The sequence below is a fragment of the Aspergillus aculeatus genome (assembly GCF_001890905.1).
Source record: "Aspergillus aculeatus ATCC 16872 unplaced genomic scaffold ASPACscaffold_18, whole genome shotgun sequence".
Lineage (NCBI taxonomy): Eukaryota > Fungi > Ascomycota > Eurotiomycetes > Eurotiales > Aspergillaceae > Aspergillus > Aspergillus aculeatus.
Genome location: NW_017962993.1, coordinates 340,469 through 358,652, shown reverse-complemented (window position 1 = coordinate 358,652; position 18,184 = coordinate 340,469). Strand labels below are relative to the sequence as shown.

Here is an 18,184-nt window from a genome sequence, read left to right as displayed (position 1 = left end):
TCCTCCTTGGTTCCACCTTCCTAATCACTCACCTCTCTGTATGAAGCCAGACGGGGCTCTGGCCATCGGGTCACTCGTGATCAGGCCCGTGGCCGAGGGCATGCGGAGCACGGCCACTCCACGTGCGTATGCCTGCATAGTTGACTTCAAATATCACGACAAGAGAGATGTATATGAGCAAAAGGAATTGTGTCGGGACTTTTGTGAGTGAGGTGAAAATTGTGCCGGGATTTGTTTGAGTGAGGTTAGTGCTTTGTAAGAAGAATTTCCCATATAAAAAGTTCCTGCAAGCAAGGCAGCTTATATGAGTGAGGTGACTGTTTGTGAATGGATGGTTCCATATGAACAGTCTATCAAACCTCCCGCCTCCGCCGAAACTGCACCATCGGCCCATCCCGAATACTAATATAACTATCCCACAACCCAAACACCTCCCTCTCCTGCTCCACCACTCTGTCATCACCACCACCACCACCACCAGAACACCCCCCAACCACAACCCCCGTCCGATCACCCTCCACCAACCTCAAATCAAACAACCACACCGTTCTCGCAATGACCAAATACAACTCCAACAACGCAAAGTTCTTGCCCGCGCAGCTCGTCGTCCCCACCGAGAACGGCAGACAACTCGCCCTTGCCCTCGCCACGTCCTCCGCGGTGACGCCCGCCACGGGATCCACGATCCACCGCTCGGGACGGTAGACGTCCGGATCCGTGAAACAATCCGGATTGCGATAGAAGCTCCAGTGCGCGACGCCGACGGTCGTACCTTCCGGAATAAACTCGCCGGCGATGGTGATTCCGCCAGACAGAACAGTGCGGGGCAGCTCCGACGAGCCGGCTGGGGTGATGCGCATGGCCTCGTCGACGCAGGCGCGGAGGTACGGGCACCCGGAGAGGAGGGTGGGCCCGCCCCGGATTGTATCCACTGAAGGGAAGGTGGACCGGATTTCGGCGACTAGCTTGCGGTAGGCGTGCGGCGTGCGGGCAATGTAGAAGAAGAAGCCCGCCATGATTACCGAAGTGGTGTCGGAGCCGGCGATGGTCAGCATGATGGCTTCCGCTTCGAGGGCCGCGCGCGTGTAGCCGGGGAGGCCGGTGGTTGGGTCTTTGGCGCGGAGCAGGTAGTGCAGCATGTCTGGACGGGTTTGCCCCTGGGATTCGAGCTCGAGGCGCTGCGCGAGGGATTGGTCGACGAAGTTGTAGAGGAAGCGCACGTTGGGGGGTGTGATTTTGCTTAGCACCCAGTCGAGGCCGCGGGGTTTGAGCCAGACGAGAGCGTTGAGCCAGGGGCAGTGGCCCAGCTTTTTGGATTCAAGACATTAGCTATAGTGTCAATACGTCATACCGTGATGTAAACGTACCGGGTATAGTATGCGCAGGAAAAACGCGATGATGTGGGGGATCTGACGATACTCATTGTCCCCGGGTTCTTTGGTGTTCACAGCTCGCCCGAAGCAGAGATCACACAGTACATCCAAGACCAAGTAATCGCATACTTCCGACATCTTTCGAGGTCGCGACCATTCCGTGCCTTCTTCGTCGACGAGAAGCTCACACCAACGGGCCACGTGCGACTCCAGCAGCGGCTCCATCGAGCGGAGGGATTTGTCAGAAAACACCGTGTTCAGGACTCGTCGTTTCCGAGCATGCAGAGCGGGGTCGGTGCCTGTAAGCGTACTCTGATCATTCTTGTGCCGTGTCATCATGTCATAGAACTGAGATCGCTTAACATTCGCTCTGGCGTTGAAGATATCGCGATAGGCCTCGGGTGTCTTGAAGAGCAGCCCATCGGGGCGGAAGCGAACCACATCGCCATAGATTTCATGGTTACGGGCAATCCAAAGGTGTCGTTTCCCGGTAAGTGACCAGTAAAAGTCAGGCAAGGACGATATCCTTGCAAAGAAAGGCCCCGGAAATTTCGCCAAAGGGCTGAAGTATAGGTTGTACACAACCAAACCCACTGTCTGTTTAGAGGTGTCAGGATCCGGCGCTGGAGGAGCGGGAAAGGGGCCAATCGGAGGAGTCAACAAACATAGCAGAATAACAGGCTGGTGGTTCCCAGGATCCAGTGATCTGACACTACATTTGCCAGACCAGCGACGAACATGTTTGCGCGCACTGTGTTTGCCGTCAGATGCTCCTCGGAGCTGAGGCGAAGTCAATCTTATACGTGAACTCCCTTCCTGACAGGTCAGATTGGGCCCCACAGGAATTCAGCCAGACACGAGGCCTTCGCATATCCGCCACTCGTTCAGCTGAGAGAAATTCTTTGTGGCGCAGGAATGTTTGGCGAACACCTATGGCGTTCGTATTTGAGGGGCGGGCGTCGGCTATTCCGGCCAAACCTTGGGCAGCTGATCCTCCCCGGCCGCTTCCTAACCCTATTTTTGCTTCTTAGTCTGCAGAGATGTGGGGTCCCTTCAGCTTAGCCGCAAACATTGTAGAAGCAGAGTCGGTCCAGACTTTCGGACTTTCAATCACCAGGCCGAGTATAAATTATGCACATTGCCGCGATGAGCATGTCATTTGGAAACATTGTTCTGCAGCGATCGACACACCCCCCGCCATCATGCCGCTGTTGAGATCAGACCAACCTGTCGTCAAATCAGAGTGCCGTTCACTCTACAACCAGATATGGCACGAACGTTCACCGACCCTTGAACTGGCACAGTCTGAACTGATGCAACCTTCACCGCTCTCACTGACTCTCGAGGAACGAACGCGACTCACTTATCAAAGAGCAAGAGCGTTGGCGGATGCACATAGTACTACTCACCCCCCAAGGCCGCCATATTGGAGCAACATGACTGACTGAAATAGAGTTGACGGTGAAGGATGTGGCGTACTTGACCCCGAGTTTCTGGAAGCTACACACGGACATGATCGGTGCTATGGACGGTGGCGCGGTCACCCTGATTAGCATCCAGTATAACCTTTTCGTCGGCACGGTCGCTCCGTTTGCTGCCACAAGGCCTGACTTGGCATTGATCGTGCAGCAGGCGATGAAATTCGATATCTCGTGCGTGTCCCTCCCTCTTCTCTTAGATTGAGTCAACTCACCGACCGCTCTTAGTGCCCAATTCATGCTTACCGAGGTTGGGCATGGCTTGGATGCACGAAATCTCGAAACCACAGCGACTCTGCTTCCAGATGGTGGCTTTGAGCTGCACACGCCGTCAAAGGCCGCCGCCAAGTGAGCAACCCCAGGCCAAGCTTCCCCCGAGTCAGTACTAAGACCTGCACGCAGATGCATGCCACCGTCCACCCCTCGCAGCGGCCTCCCCACTATCGCTGTGGTCATTGCCCGGCTGATGGTCGAGGGCGAGGACAGAGGAATCCGTCCATTCCTTGTCCCCCTTTCAGACGGAACTCAGATGTGCACGGGCATCACCTCAAAGTACGTATTCAACGATTTATCACCGATTCTCCATACTCACACCAAGAACCACGTAGGGCCCTTCCACCTCGAACGGGCGCCCAACCCATAGACCACGCCTTGACATACTTCGACCACGTGCAGCTGCCCTCGTCCGCCTTGCTGGGTGATCTCGAAAAGTCGCAAAGCGAACGCGATGATTTCCTGGCGACCATCCACCGTGTATCGGTGGGGACGCTTTTCCTTTCCAGTGGGTGCATCCCACTTCTGAAGATTGCCCTCTACAACGCCAGCAAATTCAGCTTCCGACGGAAGATCCTCGGCCACGATGGGCAGCCGATGCCCGTCATTGACTTTCGCACGCAACACCTCCCCATCCTTCACGCCATTGCACGAGTCCATGTCCTGCAGGCTTTCCTTATCCAGGCGGCAGTGGGATTCCGGGACCCGAAGGTCGATCCGCGCGTACGTCACGCAATCGCAACAGCGTTCAAAGCAGTGGCTATCCACGACTTCCAGACCAGCATAAAAGCTCTGAACGAAGGTTGCGGCTGGCACGGATACTATGAGCGCAACCAGATTCTTCAAGCCGAAGTAAGCAGGGCCGTCGTTTTCAGCTCGATCAAATTGTCTAACCTTATTTCTTTAGTTGGAGTTTCGTGCTGTGGGAACAGCTGAAGGCGATATCAGAGTTCTTGCCATCCGTATGTCCAATCCCCTATGGTTGATGACCACCAGCTGACTATCTCATGAAACAGGCCTAGCAAGCGAGCTCTTGATCGGCCGTTACCAGGTCCCACCACCTAAAGACCCCGAAAGTCTTCTAGCACAGCATGAGGCAGGCTTGTTCGCGGAGGCGAAGGAATCTCTCGATCTCATCGGCGGGATCCATCGCAGCGAAGCATTCAACCGGACCATCCTTCCCCTAGCCCTTCCATTGATCCAGGCCGTAGGGTATCGGATGGCGATGGAAGCCGCAATCGAAGCTGACATCAACCCCAGGCTGCGGTCCCTATATCAAGCTGGAGTAATCAAGGAAGTCTCCGCTTGGTTTAGTGAGCAGGGGGGTCTCAGCCGGAAGGAGCAGCGGCATATGGAGTCTCAAGCGGCAGATGCAGTGCTTCCAGAATTAGAAGAGTTGGTGGAGGGGACGGGAGCGCAGGTGTATTGCACTGCACCCATGACATCAGATACCCTGTGGGACAACTTTGTCGAAGAGTTGGAGACTTTTTCTGGCAACGGAGTGTGGCCAAAACATGCCCCATAGTTCGTGGTTAGAGTTCCTCGAAGAGAGGTGGATTCGTTAGCCGTAATATCAGCCCGATCCCATACCGATATTCTTGGAGTATATTGAGCCATCCACCCTCATCCGTCCTAAAATGACAAAGTCCCGGAACCTTTGACTGTTGTAAGACGAATACTTTCCCGACCCACCGCCGTCATCTTCCGCCAAACCAATCGCGTAGACATCCCTTCCAGCGACACGTTCCTCATTGATGATGCGGACAGCACCCAAGGTTTGTGCGATCGGAAAGCTCCCCTCTTCAAGGATCGCGAGGTCAACGCACTTTTGCAGCCAATTCTGTACTTGCCATCCGCATGTAAGATCATCACACTTGAGGACGCAAGCCAAAAGTAAGCTCGCGATACCGATTGAGTAGGTATTCTTTCTAGTACACCCGATGATATCCAAGCCTGCTACAATACGAAACAGAATGGTCATCCAGGATGTAGTGACGGCTTGGTCCTCTCGTGGTCGTGTTTCTTGGTCTTCGTCGGACTCGAGTATAGGATACAGCATTTCTGTGCATTGCATAATTCGCGCTGCACTGTAATATGCATAATTGATTGCTGCCTCGTAGGAACGAAAGAACAGTGGATGTGCAATCTCAGAGAAACGGCCATGCGGAGGTTGGGGCAGCACATCAAGTGGGAGCTGAGACGGATCGAGGCGAGAATGCCACTCGTCAAGCTTTTTTCCTTCTGCCTTCAATGATGAAATGCATTCGTCGACGGTGCAGGCAGCAAGGCTTGGCGCACAGGTGTCTGATAAGATCTGAAGAGTGGCGATCGTGTTCAGCCGGTGCGACTCGCACAGAATGGATACAAGCAGAGTCTTCTGAGCATCGATTGTCCGCAGCACCTGCGTCAATTCCGGTGAAACAGAGAGCGACCTTTGGCTGAGCTGGAGAGCAAACGTGGTGAAGTACATTCTGCGCCACCACATATGGAGTCTCGATGCAAGCCAGGCGGCAATGAGTTCCTTGCCAAGTGCGTCTTTCGATAGGCGTGAAAGCTGCAGATCAATTATCTGGGCGATTCCCTGGCAATGCCATCCGAACCCTCGGAAGTTTCCCATAGCTGTCTCCATAAAGCAGAAGAGCACCAGTATGGCCAAGGTTGTCAATGGTGACGATGCAGCCTTTGCTTGCAAGGTTCTTGCAGTTTCGCCAACCGCGGAACTGTAGTACCGCTGGCTGGATAGTTGATGAGTACGATTGGGCAAGATGATTAGTCTGCCCTTATTGGTGAGGCCCTCCGGAGAGCTTCGGCTGACGTTGCAGGCTGCCAAGGCAAGCAGGGAGTGTTTTAAAGCATCATCTTTGTGAAGGATAGAGTTGATGCCGTGGAAGAGACGGCCCAGAGCATCGATGCAGGAGCTTTCCCAGTAGTTCAGATAGAATTGTTCACTTTCGACGCTCTTGAAGTCAATCACAGTGTCAATGTGCAGGAAAGACTCGGCTGATGCAAGTCTTCGCAACTCATCTGCAACTCTATCGGGGTCTTCATGAGTTTGTGCGTTGCAGACGCTCAATGGGATCCTCTGTTTCAACTTGCGGGTTTCTCTGCTGGCTTCGTGTCCCAAAGAACTGGGCGGTAAGGTAGACTTGTAGAACGGTTGCCATCGCACATGCTGAAGGGGCTTCGATACAGGTCTGTGAGCAGAGGCAGTTTGATTGTTGAAGCTGAAGCTTGGTGACACTTCTTCGCAGGTCTTGCCTGCACGGGTACACGCCCCGCATGACGGCTTAGTCTCATCACACTACAAGTATCAGTGAGCAGGACGAGCCAAGCAAGTATGAGAACAAACTTTGACACGGCGCTGGCGACATAACTTGCAGCCTGTACGCGAGCGGACTATGCTGGTCTTCTTCGGTCGAGGCGGTGCTGGTCTGTACATCGCACCATTCAACCGGAAGAATCGATTGGGTTATGCTGCGGTCCTCGAGCTGGGTTGGCCCTTAGGTACTTGGCTCCGATACAATCGAGACAATGGGAAAGTGACCTCCAATGCAGTGCCACTATCGAAGTCGTGCGATGAAGTGCCGATGAGTAGAAGGAAGCTAGACCGAAGATCGGAGCCGAAGCGATCATCGAATGACTAAGCCAGATCCACCTTCCTGATTCGGTGCGCGGGAGCGAAGTCACTCAGGCCGCCAGGCTGCCGTTTACCGGCTTATCCTCTGGCAACCCCCTACCTATATCCTTCCTTATTTCGGACATCGCTCAGGAACTGTGGAGAGCAGTGGAGTGTGTCCTGAGATGTCTGCCTAAGATCTAACAGATGAGCTGACAATGTCCAGGGGCATAATCCATGCATTATGATCTCTATTCCACTGAACGCCCTATGTCACTTTGAGCCGCGGTGACCCACTTGCCAGATTCAGTGTACCGCAGCGAGAGGCTGAATTTATATAACAGCAGACAACCTCTCCCGAACCATACCAAGTCTACAACATTTCTCATCTGAGTATCAAAAGTCAAAATGAACCCCCCCTCTTTTCTCGCAAGACCCTCCCCCTCCATCGCGGAGCTCAAGCAGTTTTATGTTGGCAAAGACATCAACGACGTACCCAAGCCAGCCGTCGTGCTAGATGTGGCCATCATCAAGAAACACTGCCAGGCCATGCTGGACGCAGCCAAAGCGCTGAACGTTGGATTCCGCGCCCATGTTAAGACCCATAAAGTCAGACACGTCCCTCCCATACCGTTCACACACCCACACCAGAGCTAATCGACCCCTTGAAGACCCCACAAGCCACCCGCCTCCAGGTCGGCGAGTCGAGCCAAGAGGTCAACCTGGTCATTTCCACAGTCCTCGAGGGCGAGATACTCGTGCCCCTGCTCCAAGAATTCCAGCGCGCCGGGCGTTCCGTCAACGTGCTGTACGGCATCCCCCTCGTGCCGTCACAAGTGCCGCGTCTCGCCACGCTGTCCCGCCTACTAGGCGAGAAGAGCATCTCCGTCATGATCGACCACCCGGACCAAGTCGATCTGCTGCAGACCTTCCACGAGACTTCCGGCCACGCCGCCTGCGTGTTTCTGAAGGTGGACTCTGGGTACCACCGCGCGGGGCTTCCGCCGAACAAGCTCAACAAAAACGGGCTGCTGGAGAAGGTCGCGGCCGCGGAGAAGCAGGGCCACGCGTCGCTTCTGGGGTTGTACTCCCACAACAGCCTAAGTTATTCGGGATCTACGCCGGAAGAGTTGATGGCGTATCTGAACGAGGAGATTTCCAGCTGCAGGGACGCGCTGAAGCAGAACCTCCAGCTGCTCCCGACCGACCGGGAGTTGGTCATCAGTGTCGGCGCGACGCCGCAGGTGGTCTCGTCGCAGCACCTCTTGCATGAATCTCTGAGTTCCGGAGCAGAGGCACTGAGGAACCTCCTTCACGACCCAGACCACGACGTCAACGCGAAGGTCAAGGTCGAGCTTCATGCGGGCGTGTATCCGTTTCTCGATATGCAGCAGCTGGGGACCAATGTGCACGAGACACGGGATGCCGAGAGCGAGATCGGCATCTCCGTGATCGCTGAAGTGTGCAGCGTCTACAACAATGGGGAGCGTTCGCAACCTGAAGCGCTGGTCGCGGCAGGCTCCTTGGCTCTGGGGAGAGAGCCGGCCGCCTCGTATCCCGGGTGGGGGCTTATCAGCGCTTGGAGACGGGAACCGGGCGCTTCCCGACTCCTTGTGCAGCGCATCAGCCAGGAGCATGCTATCGTTTCTTGGGAGGACAAAAGCGACCAGTCAAAGATCCCTCTCAAGCTTGGCCAGTCTGTGAAGATCTTCCCCAACCATGCGTGTATCACCGGTGCCCTGTATGGATGGTATTTGATTGTAGATTCCAGTGAAGATGGCGATGGGTCTAGGATTATTGACGTATGGCCGAGAATCAATGGCTGGTGAGATAATTTGAATTCAAGCATTTTTTCCTATTCTTTCAAAAGGCTTGCCATCATCCATTCACCTATAGACTGCGTACTGTGCTTAACTGAAATCTATCGAACCATCATGGATACTGTACCATTCCGGCGTCGATACAAAATCCCCACCGCGGTCCCGGCCCCAGCGGCCAATCAACATCTCCAGAATGGGCCAATTCCCCACACAGTCTTCTCTTATCATCACAACTTCCGCTACTCTTCCCCATCACCTCCCCTTTCAGCCCGGAGCGATCCATGACTAGTCCCTTAGACCCTATTTCTCTCACACCACTAATTCTTCGGGGCTTCTAGAATACAACACGGAATTCACCTCAAATGCCGGCGACTAAACGGCTACGCACCGAGCCCATCGTGCGGGTTCGGACGGGGTGCTGGGCCTGCCGACGGCGCAAGAAGAAGTGCGACGAGGCGAAACCCGTCTGCGGGGGCTGCGTGCGCAACAAGCTGACCTGCCAATGGCCATCGAGTGTGCTGGGGGTCCCCAGCGCGACTACGCTTACTGCCTGGACCGCCCCTACGCCCACTACTACATTCTGCACCGAGAGCCATGCGCAACAACGCCCAGAGCATATCGCCCGAGCGCAGACCCGCGTCTCCAGCTCCCCTGAGACGTTGTCCTCATCGTCCTCATCGCCATCACCAGCAGCAGCAGTAGCATCATCGTCAGCATCTCCTAATTCCGTACTCTCTCAGGAGGAGATCCCGGGCGAGATGGAGCTGCTCGAGGATGAGCACGGCAATCCCAACACTGCCCCAGGCTTCACTACCACCGCCTCACGATCTACCGCTACAGACCCCACACCCACTCCAGACCGCACATCAGCGACCACAGCACTCACAACAATAGGCAACGCGCTCCCCGGCGCGATGTCCATGATGCCCAACCACGGCCTGGACTCGTACCAGCTGCTGAGCCACTACATGGCGACGACGGCGGACTGCATGGCCAACGGGTCGACGCCCATCAACCCGTTCCTGGTGCAGATCGTGCCGCTGGCGTTCAGCAGCGACCTGCTGCTGCAGCTGGTGCTGACGCAGAGCGCGGCGCACCGGGCGTTCCGGCGGCTGAACGACTCGGACGAGGTGGCGCAGAGCCACTACACGAAAGCGCTGCAGCTGTTCCGGAAAGGGGTGACCGAGTTCATCGACGGGAAGGAGTCCAACCCGCTGATTCTGACGGTGGGGGCGCTGGTGATGTGCTTCACTGAGGTATGCACCACTCTGTTTACTAGTACAGTCCACGTTTTCTCTCTAGATGAGCTTTTTTTTTGGTTAATGCCCAGATGTAGACGGCGAAAGGCGACATGAACGGCACGATCTTCGACCACCTCTCCGCCGCGCACTCCCTGCTGATCCGGCTGCTGGGCCACCACCAGGCGGCCGATGCGGCCATCCCCAAAGACCTCAGGGATTTTGTGATTGAGTACTACACCTACACGGCGGCGGTGAGCATGATCTCCATCGACGCCCGGGTCAGCCAGCAGGTGCTCCTGAACTTCGACCTGGAGCAGAAGGCCCGTCAGCTGCTGGAGGTCGGGTACGTGGGGAATCTGTGCGGGTGCTGGCTGGAGCTGCTGTTGCTGATCCCTTGTATTTTCGACCTCGGGCGGCACTGGATGATGCTGCCTCCGACGGATCCTGAGGGTGGTGACCAGCCGGTCATCGTGCCGACGGCGGACGAGATCGCCATGTACGGGTCGCTGCAGGCGCAGATCATGCGGTGGGCGCCGCTCCCGTCCGTCTCGCCGGAGGTGTTTTTGGCGGGCCGGATCTTCCAGCAGGCGATGCTGCTCTACCTCTACACGGCGCTGGGCGGGCCCCGGCACTTCGCGCGGTCGAAGACGGGGATGCATCAGATGCTGGTCGAGACGGCCATTGCCGAGGCCATGTCGTATCTGACGCAACTGTCGGCGACCGCCCGCATCAACTCCGGGCTCTGCTGGCCCATCGCCGTCGTCGGCTCCTGCCTGTCCCACCCGGACCACCAGGAGAATCTGCGACAGCGGTTGACGACGATGGTGTCTACGTTCGGGCTGGGGAATATGCACCGCACGAAGCTACTCCTCGAGCACATGTGGCAGATGCCGCTGGAGGAGGCGGGGCCCTGGAACATCTGTCGCGCGATGGAGCAGAATCAAATCTGGATATCGTTTGCATAAACAAGGAAAACTACCGTCCACGGCTTCTCGATTCTAAATATACACTAGTTTCATGACTCATCGCAGCATCCCTCCTCCACAAGACCAGCTTGGAAAAGCGCAAAGCGTGAATCCTGGTTCTAAAAGGCCTGGTTCTTGGGGGCCTCAGTGGCGGGACCTTCCGGGGTGACATAGGCCTTCGTGAGACCGCCGTCCACCACAAAGTCAGCGGCATTGACGAAGCTGCTCTCGTCGCTGGCCAGGAAGATGACTGCGTGGGCCTGCTCGATGGCCTCGCCGAAGCGACCGGTGGGGAAGTGGACCTCGCGGCGGAAGCGCTTCTCCTTGTCATCGCCGAGCCAATCCTGCAACAGGGGGGTGCTAGTGCCATGGTCAGCCAAGACTCTTCACCAATCTCAATCTGCACAATCAAGGAGATACTCACTTCAAAGGAGCAGGACACAGCGAGTTGAAGCGGAATCCTACACATCAACCAACCACCATCAGCAAGCCACGCCTCAACACACGAGAAACAAACAACATACCTTCTCTAGCATGCACAATCGCCAGCTCGCGGGTCATGGCCAACACGGCGCCCTTACTAGCCGTGTAGGCCAGCTGCGGCGTCGCGGCGCCGACCAGCGCCACCATGCTCGCCGTGTTGATCACGCTGCCCTTCTTCTTGCCGTGCCTGCGCAGACTCTTGACGGCGTGCTTGCACCCGAACCACACGCCCTTCACGTTGATGTTCATGGTCAAGTCCCAGATGTTCTCGGGGGTCTGCTCGCTGTCGCCGTCCTGGGCGTGCATGATGCCGGCGTTGTTGAACATGACGTCGACGCCGCCCCAGGCGTCGAGGTGGGCGACGGCGGCCTCGATCTCGCTCTCCTTGGAGACGTCGACGGTGCGGGTCTCGACGCGGCCGTCGTGCTGGGGGACGACCTCGCGGACCTTGGCGAGGGCTTTCTCGAGGCCCGGCCCGCTGACGTCAGTCATCAGGACGGAGGCGCCCTCGCGGAGCATGAGGATCGTGGTTTCGAGGCCGATACCGCTGTTCGCCGGGGGTCAAGCACGAGCATCAGTTAGCTTGTCTTGCTTTTTTGGAGACATCGTATCTCGAGTTATAGTCCCAGCAAAAGAGGGAAACAACATACCCCGCCGCACCGGTCACGATAGCATTCTTGCCTGCAAGTCGTCCAACCATTGTGTCTGTCTTTCGTTTTAAGTCCTTGATTCCGTAGATCGAAAGTTCTTGATTGTGTGATTTGAAACACCGATATTCCGCAGATATTGAGCCCCAAAGTGCAGGATGAGATTGCGCGTAGAAGGACAGAGGGCAGAAGTGGGAAGAAGAGACCCCCGACCGCTTTAATATGCCTCCCCCTCGCCGAAAGCTACTACCTACCTTCCCTTTCCCCACTAAACCCCCCACCCCACCTTCACCCCTTCACCGCCCGGATACCGCGCTTCGGGGGGTTCCACGTGTTAGCTGCGCTGCGTTGCGCGGCGCTGCAAGAGATGAACGGGCACGTGAGCTGCCCCACTAGGGGAAGTCGATCCATGGACCAGAGGGAATTCTTCAGTAAAAATGCTATTGGTTGTTTTTTTCAAAGGATGCTTCTTATCGCTTAGATGATTGATTTCGACAGGGTCCTGATCCTGTACTGGACTGTACCTCGGATGGAGGGGTAAAATGCTGAGCTTGCTAACTAAGGTTATGTGTACGATAAGCGATAAGGATGCGTGCGACACGGGAAGTCGGGTCCGTGCTTTGCTTTGCTTGTCTGCCGGGTGAGCGCGGTCCGGGACCGCGCCGCGGTTGGGAGCTTACCTAGTCGTTTAGCTTATCGGGTGCTTTGCTGGTTTGCTCGGCGGATAGACTGGGATTGTCAGGGGGAGTATTTTCTTGCAGTGAGTAAGTTGGTGGTGAGGGTTGGTTTGGAGGAGGATCTCTCGAGGATGGTTTCTATTGAGGATTGAGGCTGTTTACTTGGTGGTTGAGGAGGAAGAGGCGAGGGAGGAGGGAGTTCGCGTGCCGGGGGTAAGCGGACGGGAGGGGATCCCTGCGACGGCTTCGATCTACAGGGTAAAACTTCTCGTACAAGGAATTTTGTTTGTAGCAGTCATGCTGGACTACGGGGATATTCTTGCAAGGGCTACGGGACCAGATTGTCGGCAAGATGTGAGAAAGTACGAGGTGAGAAAATGGACATACTGCTCAAATGCGATTACTACCCAGTCTATTTCATCAACCACACATAACTCATTAAAACACATCAACCGCCCCAGCCTACTCCTCCTTAATATGGAAACTCTTCAACTTGTAGAACCCATCGTAAGCCTTAGGGCCCAGCGTGAACCCCAGACCCGAATTCTTCCATCCGATCCACGCGAGATCCTATTCCCAAATGTTAGCATACTTTTCTCACAGATGCATTCTCCAAACATACCGGACTGGGATAATCGCAACGGTTCAGATACACTGTGCCCGCCTCGACATCATCAATCAACTCCTCGCCCCTCTTGATATCCTTGGTCCAGATGCTCGCCGTCAGACCGTAATCGCTATCGTTCATCAGGTTGACCGCCTCCTCATCCGAAGAGACCTTCATGATCGGGAGCACCGGGCCGAACGTCTCGTGCTTCATGACCTGCATGTCGTGCGTGGCATTGATCAACACCGTCGGCGCCAGGTAGTTGCCCTCCGTGGGAAGGTTCTGGAATGTGGGATTCGACGGCGTCACGTCCACCGCGCCCTTGGACAGGGCATCCGAGATGTGCGACTGGATGTTCTTGACGGCGAGGCTGGAGATCACGGGGCCGGTGGTCGTGGATTGATCGTGGGGGTCGCCGACCTTGTAACTGTAGATTCAAAAAGATTAGCTATCGTGATTGACGTGATTGGGGATTGTTTGAGGGGTACAATGAGGAAAGGGGCCCTACCCAGCCAGTTCCTTCTTCACCTCCTCCACAAACGCATCATGCACGTCCGCGTGCACGTACACCCGCTCGATGGCGCAGCAGCTCTGGCCCGAGTTGAACACCGCCCCGTCGACGATGTTGGCGGCCACGGAGGCCAGGTCGGCGTCGGGCCGCACGTACGCCGGGTCGTTGCCGCCCAGCTCGAGGTTCACCGGCACCAAACGGCGGGCGGTGGCCTCGCGGATGCGCAGCCCCCCGAGCGTCGAGCCGACGAAGGAGATGAGCTTGATCTGGGGCAGTTGGGCGATCTCGTCGAGCACGTCGGCGGAGCCGCAGTGGATGACCTGCAGCACGTGGTCTGGCAGACCGGCCTGGACAAAATAGGAGGCGAGCCGTTCGCCGAAGATGGGGGTCTGCGGGGAGGGCCGGAGGATGACGGTGTTTCCGCTCAGCAGGGCGGGGAGGAGGGCGTTGACGGTGATGAGGTACGGGTACTACCAGGCAAAGTGCGGTTCCTGGTTAGCAACGGCAAAATTCGGCAAAACACATTTGCCACTGACAGGAACAGGGGTACAACTCACATTCCAGGCGGTCGAGATCAGAACAGGACCAACGGGTTCCTTCTTGATGAATCGCCGGAATCCGCTCTCGGGGGTGCCGGGGAGGTTCTTCAGGCTCTCTTCGGCGATGTTGAGCAGGTAGTCGGCGCGCTTGCGGAAGGTGTCGATTTCCTTGCCGGCGTAGGCGATCGGGCGGCCCATTTGAGTCGTCAGTTCGGCGGCCAGCGTGTCTCTGTCGGCGACGATGAGATCCAGCGCTTTCACGACGATCTCCTTCCTTTGGGCGAGGGTCGTTTTCTTGTATGTGAGCAATGCATTTTGGGAAGCTTGGACGATTTTCTGGGCTTCTTCGACAGAGGTGCCGGGGTGCTCGAAGATGACCTTGTTCGTCGAGGGGGAAAGGGTACGGATCTGGTTCGTCATCTTGGATATGTTGCCGGGTGAGTTTCAGTCTGTGGAAGCAACAATCGACCTGGATGAGATTGGGATGGGGGTTGGGAATAAGTTAGTGGCAGCTGGGATGAAGAGTTGTTATAATCGGACGATAAGAGGTGTTGGAGGGGCAAAGTGGGCACGCATGTGATTGGCGCGCTCTATCGGCGGAGGCGCGGTCTGGTGGTGGGGTTCGACGTAAGGATGCATCGATGTGGCGGGGAGGGGGAGAACACAATGGAATCATTAGGCATGCTACTCAGGGCTAAAGTAAATGTATGAGTACTACAGTAAGCAATTCTTCCAAATCAATCAATCCAACATCCCCAACGCAAATCGTGTCATCGTTTCCGCGACAGATACCCCGTCATGCGGCTTATCGACCCGCGACATGCCATCCTTGTAGAAGCCCTCCTCGAACACACCGCGCTCATAGCGTATCTTGAGAATCGAGCTGACCATGAACTCGTTATACTCTGGGTGGCCTTGAACAGTCAGAATCTTTTTCGGGATATATAAACCCTGGATACCACAAATCAGACTGCTACCCAGGTTGACACATCCCGGCGGGACTTCGAAGACAACATCACGGTGCATCATCTGCAAAGACTGTAAATCGTCAGTACCTTATCTTTCGGTGGTGCATTCCAGCCGACATACAATCTCGTTCTTTCCAAAAAGCTGCCTCCCTGCACTGGTCAAGTAGAACGGCTCGACGGCAACCTCCCATCCAGAAACACTGGGGCCAACGCGTGCCCCCAGAGCCCGCGCAATGATCTGGTGGCCGAAGCAGATTCCGACCATGGGTTTGTTGTGCACGGTATAGCAGTCTTGGACGAAGCGGACCAGCGTGAGTATCCAGGGCTCATCTCTGTAAGAGTCGTGTTCTAAAGCCGTGTCAGCACCGTCTTCTGAATAGTAGTTTGCTTGCCTTACTGCTGCCGGTCAAGAGTACGACGTCGAATTCTTCGGGTTTGGGGTACTCGGCAAATGGTAGTACAACATTGGTCTTTGTCAACTGCAGTTTCACAGGAGTCGCAATCTTCTGAAGCCCCTCCTTCAGGTGATTCTCAAAGATATCCCCGTAGGTGCCATATTCGGTGAGGATGGGATCCACTGGCGTGTCGCATTCCAGGACGGCGACTCGAAGAAGTTGGGTCATCATGCTTGCTGTTGTGATTGTGGTAGTCGCCAGTCACAGCTAGTGCGTAGTGAAGTACTGCACCCATCTTGACTTTTTGTACCAAGTTATTAGAAGCTATACCAGCAACCGCGGTTAGAATGAATTCCCCGATGGGGCTCCCTGTTGATACCTGAGGCAAATCGCAAGCTGACTGTTACGTAACAGGCCTTGGTTAAAGCATCACGTGCCTTCTCTCCAACCCCGACCCCTCACGAGCGATAAGCGATAAGCGCGGTCCCGTGGCTTGCCCCGCAGCAGCGCGGTCCGAGGTGTTTGGGAGCGCGCGCGGTAGCTGTATAGCTCCAACTCCCCCAGTCCTGGAGCCGTCACTTTCGAAGCCAGTATCACCAAACCAGTCCTTACCATTGGAGACCGCCAATGAAGTCCATTGCCGCGCGATGGAGCTCCAGTGGAGCTTTGTACTATGGTGTCGCAAGCATTGCGACCGTCGTCGGGGTCACGCCCAGTCGCTGCTGCGACTCCCTTTAAAGTCCTCGCCTCGCCTTTCCTTCCTCGTCTCCATTTCTGGTTTCACACTTTTGCAACTCACTACACAACATACCCGTCGCGATGACATCCGCAAATATCACCGCGGAGGACCTCCCCACCCTCCTCGCCAACGACATCAAGGTCAAGGTCGCCGGCATCGACTGCGATGGCATCCTGCGCGGCAAGGTGATGTCCACGGAGAAATTCCTGGGCATCGCGCAGAAGGGCTTTGGGTTCAGCTCCGCCGTGTTCGGGTGGGACATGCAGGACGTGCTGTACACGACGGAGGCGAAGATCGCGCCGGCGGACTCGGGCTACGTCGACTTCATCGCCATCCCGGACCTGAACTCCTTCCGGCGCATCCCGTGGGAGGACAACATCCCGTTCTTCCTCGTGCGCTTCGTGCAGAATGACCAGCCCGTCTCTGCCGACGGGCGCAGCATGCTCCGGTCGATATGTGATCGGCTCGCTGCGGAAAACTGCCAGGGGATGGCCGGAGGTATGCGCCTGCAGGCTGAATGGTCACTTGACTGGACAATGCTGACCCCAGAAACAGTGGAGCTAGAGTTTATGAACTTCCAGACCCCCTCCGAGGACGGGTACGGGGCGAATGGCTCCCAGATCCGGGACATCGCCGCCTTCCTCGATAAGAATGCCCCGGGGGCGCTGCGCCCGCTGACGCAGGGGAGCTTCTCCTACAGCGCCACCCGACCGGTAGCATACAAGAAATACTTCTATGATATCTTCGACACCAGTGCACAGTTCAACTGCGGGATTGAGGGCTGGCACACGGAAGGTGGACCGGGTGTATACGAAGCAGTGAGTTGACCCCGTGCTTGTGGAGGTTGAGTGTGGTGCACAATGCTCACAATCCCCAGGCGCTTAAGGTATCTCCGGTCAGCGAGATGGCAGATAAGGTGTCTCTATTCAAGTAAAGCACGCCCTTCAGCCCCATACTACACACCGAAACTGACATATCCAGACTACTGGCCAAATCCGTCGGCCTCGAACACGGCATCACGCCGTGCTTCATGGCGAAGCCGATGCAAGGCCAACCGGGTAGCTCGGGCCACATCCACGTCTCGCTGTGTGACCTGGCCGGAAAGAACCTGTTCGCGCGCGAGACCCCGGACTCCAACGCCCCCTGGGCCGATGCAGCTGGCCTGTCGGACCTGGGGCGTCAATTCCTGGCCGGCCTGCTAGAGGCGCTCCCGGACATCATGCCTCTGTTCGCGCCGACCATCAACTCGTACAAGCGGCTGGTCGAGAACTTCTGGGCGCCCGTCAACATCAGCTGGGGGCTGGAGGACCGCATGGCGTCGATCCGGCTCATCACGCCGCCCGTGTGTAAGCCCGGCGCCACGCGCTTCGAGGTGCGCATACCCGGCGCCGACCTGCACCCGCACTACGCGCTCGCGGTCATCCTCGCCGCCGGCTGGCGCGGCGTGCAGAAGAAGCTGGAGATCCGGGTCCCGCCCGTCTCAGCCATGAAGGCAACCAACACGCAGCCCGAGCGGCTCCCCAATACCCTGGAGGAGGCGCTGCGGCGGTTCCACGCCCCCGACAGCATCGCGCGCGAGATCCTGGCGCCGGAGTTTGTGGATTTCTTCACGGCGACGCGAGAGCATGAGTTGCGCGTGTGGCGGGAGGCGGTTACGGATTGGTAAGTTCCTTGCTCTTTCAAAAGTTGTGATGATACAGTGTGCCTAATTCAGCCGGTGTATAGGGAGTTCAAGCGGTACATTGAGACAGTATAGCTAGATGTCAATGTTGCACTGCGCTGTAGATTATGAAGATCATGAGAGATGAATGCCACATACTACGCACACAGTACCTGCGTAGAATGCCTGTTT

The 18,184-nt window shown here is 56.4% G+C and overlaps 8 protein-coding genes across 8 annotated transcripts; 4 read left to right on the top strand and 4 right to left on the bottom strand.

Moving 5' to 3' along the window:
* Positions 1-353: 353 nt before the first annotated feature.
* Positions 354-1,850, bottom strand: ASPACDRAFT_35136 (cytochrome P450; the record flags this gene model as incomplete). Its single annotated transcript, XM_020200094.1, has 2 exons — positions 354-1,307; positions 1,368-1,850. Coding segments are annotated over 2 exons (1,437 nt in total), but the record flags the coding sequence as incomplete, so codon positions are not given.
* Positions 1,851-2,575: 725 nt separating this feature from the next.
* ASPACDRAFT_35151 (putative acyl-CoA oxidase) lies at positions 2,576-4,649 on the top strand (the record flags this gene model as incomplete). The annotated part of the gene is made up of 7 exons (XM_020200097.1): positions 2,576-2,771; positions 2,827-3,031; positions 3,080-3,199; positions 3,254-3,403; positions 3,460-3,976; positions 4,032-4,086; positions 4,141-4,649. 7 exons carry the CDS (start codon positions 2,576-2,578, stop codon positions 4,647-4,649), a joined length of 1,752 nt encoding a protein of 583 aa, XP_020052270.1.
* Positions 4,276-6,563, bottom strand: ASPACDRAFT_1859717 (Zn(II)2Cys6 transcription factor; the record flags this gene model as incomplete). Its single annotated transcript, XM_020197688.1, has 2 exons — positions 4,276-6,425; positions 6,474-6,563. 2 exons carry the CDS (start codon positions 6,561-6,563, stop codon positions 4,698-4,700), a joined length of 1,818 nt encoding a protein of 605 aa, XP_020052269.1. The 3' UTR covers positions 4,276-4,697.
* Positions 6,564-6,854: 291 nt separating this feature from the next.
* Positions 6,855-8,587, top strand: ASPACDRAFT_126223 (D-serine ammonia-lyase DSD1). The gene is made up of 2 exons (XM_020196895.1): positions 6,855-7,349; positions 7,412-8,587. The coding sequence occupies exons 1-2, from the start codon at positions 7,149-7,151 to the stop codon at positions 8,567-8,569; spliced, it is 1,359 nt and encodes a 452-aa protein (XP_020052268.1). The 5' UTR covers positions 6,855-7,148; the 3' UTR covers positions 8,570-8,587.
* Positions 8,588-8,922: 335 nt separating this feature from the next.
* Positions 8,923-10,766, top strand: ASPACDRAFT_4389 (Zn(II)2Cys6 transcription factor; the record flags this gene model as incomplete). Its single annotated transcript, XM_020201337.2, has 2 exons — positions 8,923-9,816; positions 9,897-10,766. 2 exons carry the CDS (start codon positions 8,923-8,925, stop codon positions 10,764-10,766), a joined length of 1,764 nt encoding a protein of 587 aa, XP_020052267.1.
* A 119-nt stretch (positions 10,767-10,885) lies between these two features.
* Positions 10,886-12,326, bottom strand: ASPACDRAFT_1875496 (oxidoreductase, short-chain dehydrogenase/reductase family; the record flags this gene model as incomplete). Its single annotated transcript, XM_020198058.1, has 4 exons — positions 11,900-12,326; positions 11,291-11,796; positions 11,191-11,227; positions 10,886-11,126 (listed from the first exon to the last, which is right to left on the bottom strand). Exons 1-4 carry the CDS (start codon positions 11,947-11,949, stop codon positions 10,886-10,888), a joined length of 834 nt encoding a protein of 277 aa, XP_020052266.1. The 5' UTR covers positions 11,950-12,326.
* A 619-nt stretch (positions 12,327-12,945) lies between these two features.
* On the bottom strand, positions 12,946-15,939 carry ASPACDRAFT_1875493 (uncharacterized protein). Its single transcript, XM_020198057.1, has 7 exons — positions 15,596-15,939; positions 15,320-15,546; positions 15,017-15,268; positions 14,249-14,650; positions 13,689-14,161; positions 13,196-13,607; positions 12,946-13,143 (listed from the first exon to the last, which is right to left on the bottom strand). Exons 1-7 carry the CDS (start codon positions 15,822-15,824, stop codon positions 13,036-13,038), a joined length of 2,103 nt encoding a protein of 700 aa, XP_020052265.1. The 5' UTR covers positions 15,825-15,939; the 3' UTR covers positions 12,946-13,035.
* A 473-nt stretch (positions 15,940-16,412) lies between these two features.
* Positions 16,413-18,088, top strand: ASPACDRAFT_35449 (glutamine synthetase family protein; the record flags this gene model as incomplete). The annotated part of the gene is made up of 5 exons (XM_020200120.1): positions 16,413-16,830; positions 16,888-17,150; positions 17,210-17,262; positions 17,314-17,994; positions 18,058-18,088. The coding sequence occupies 5 exons, from the start codon at positions 16,413-16,415 to the stop codon at positions 18,086-18,088; spliced, it is 1,446 nt and encodes a 481-aa protein (XP_020052264.1).
* Positions 18,089-18,184: the final 96 nt, after the last annotated feature.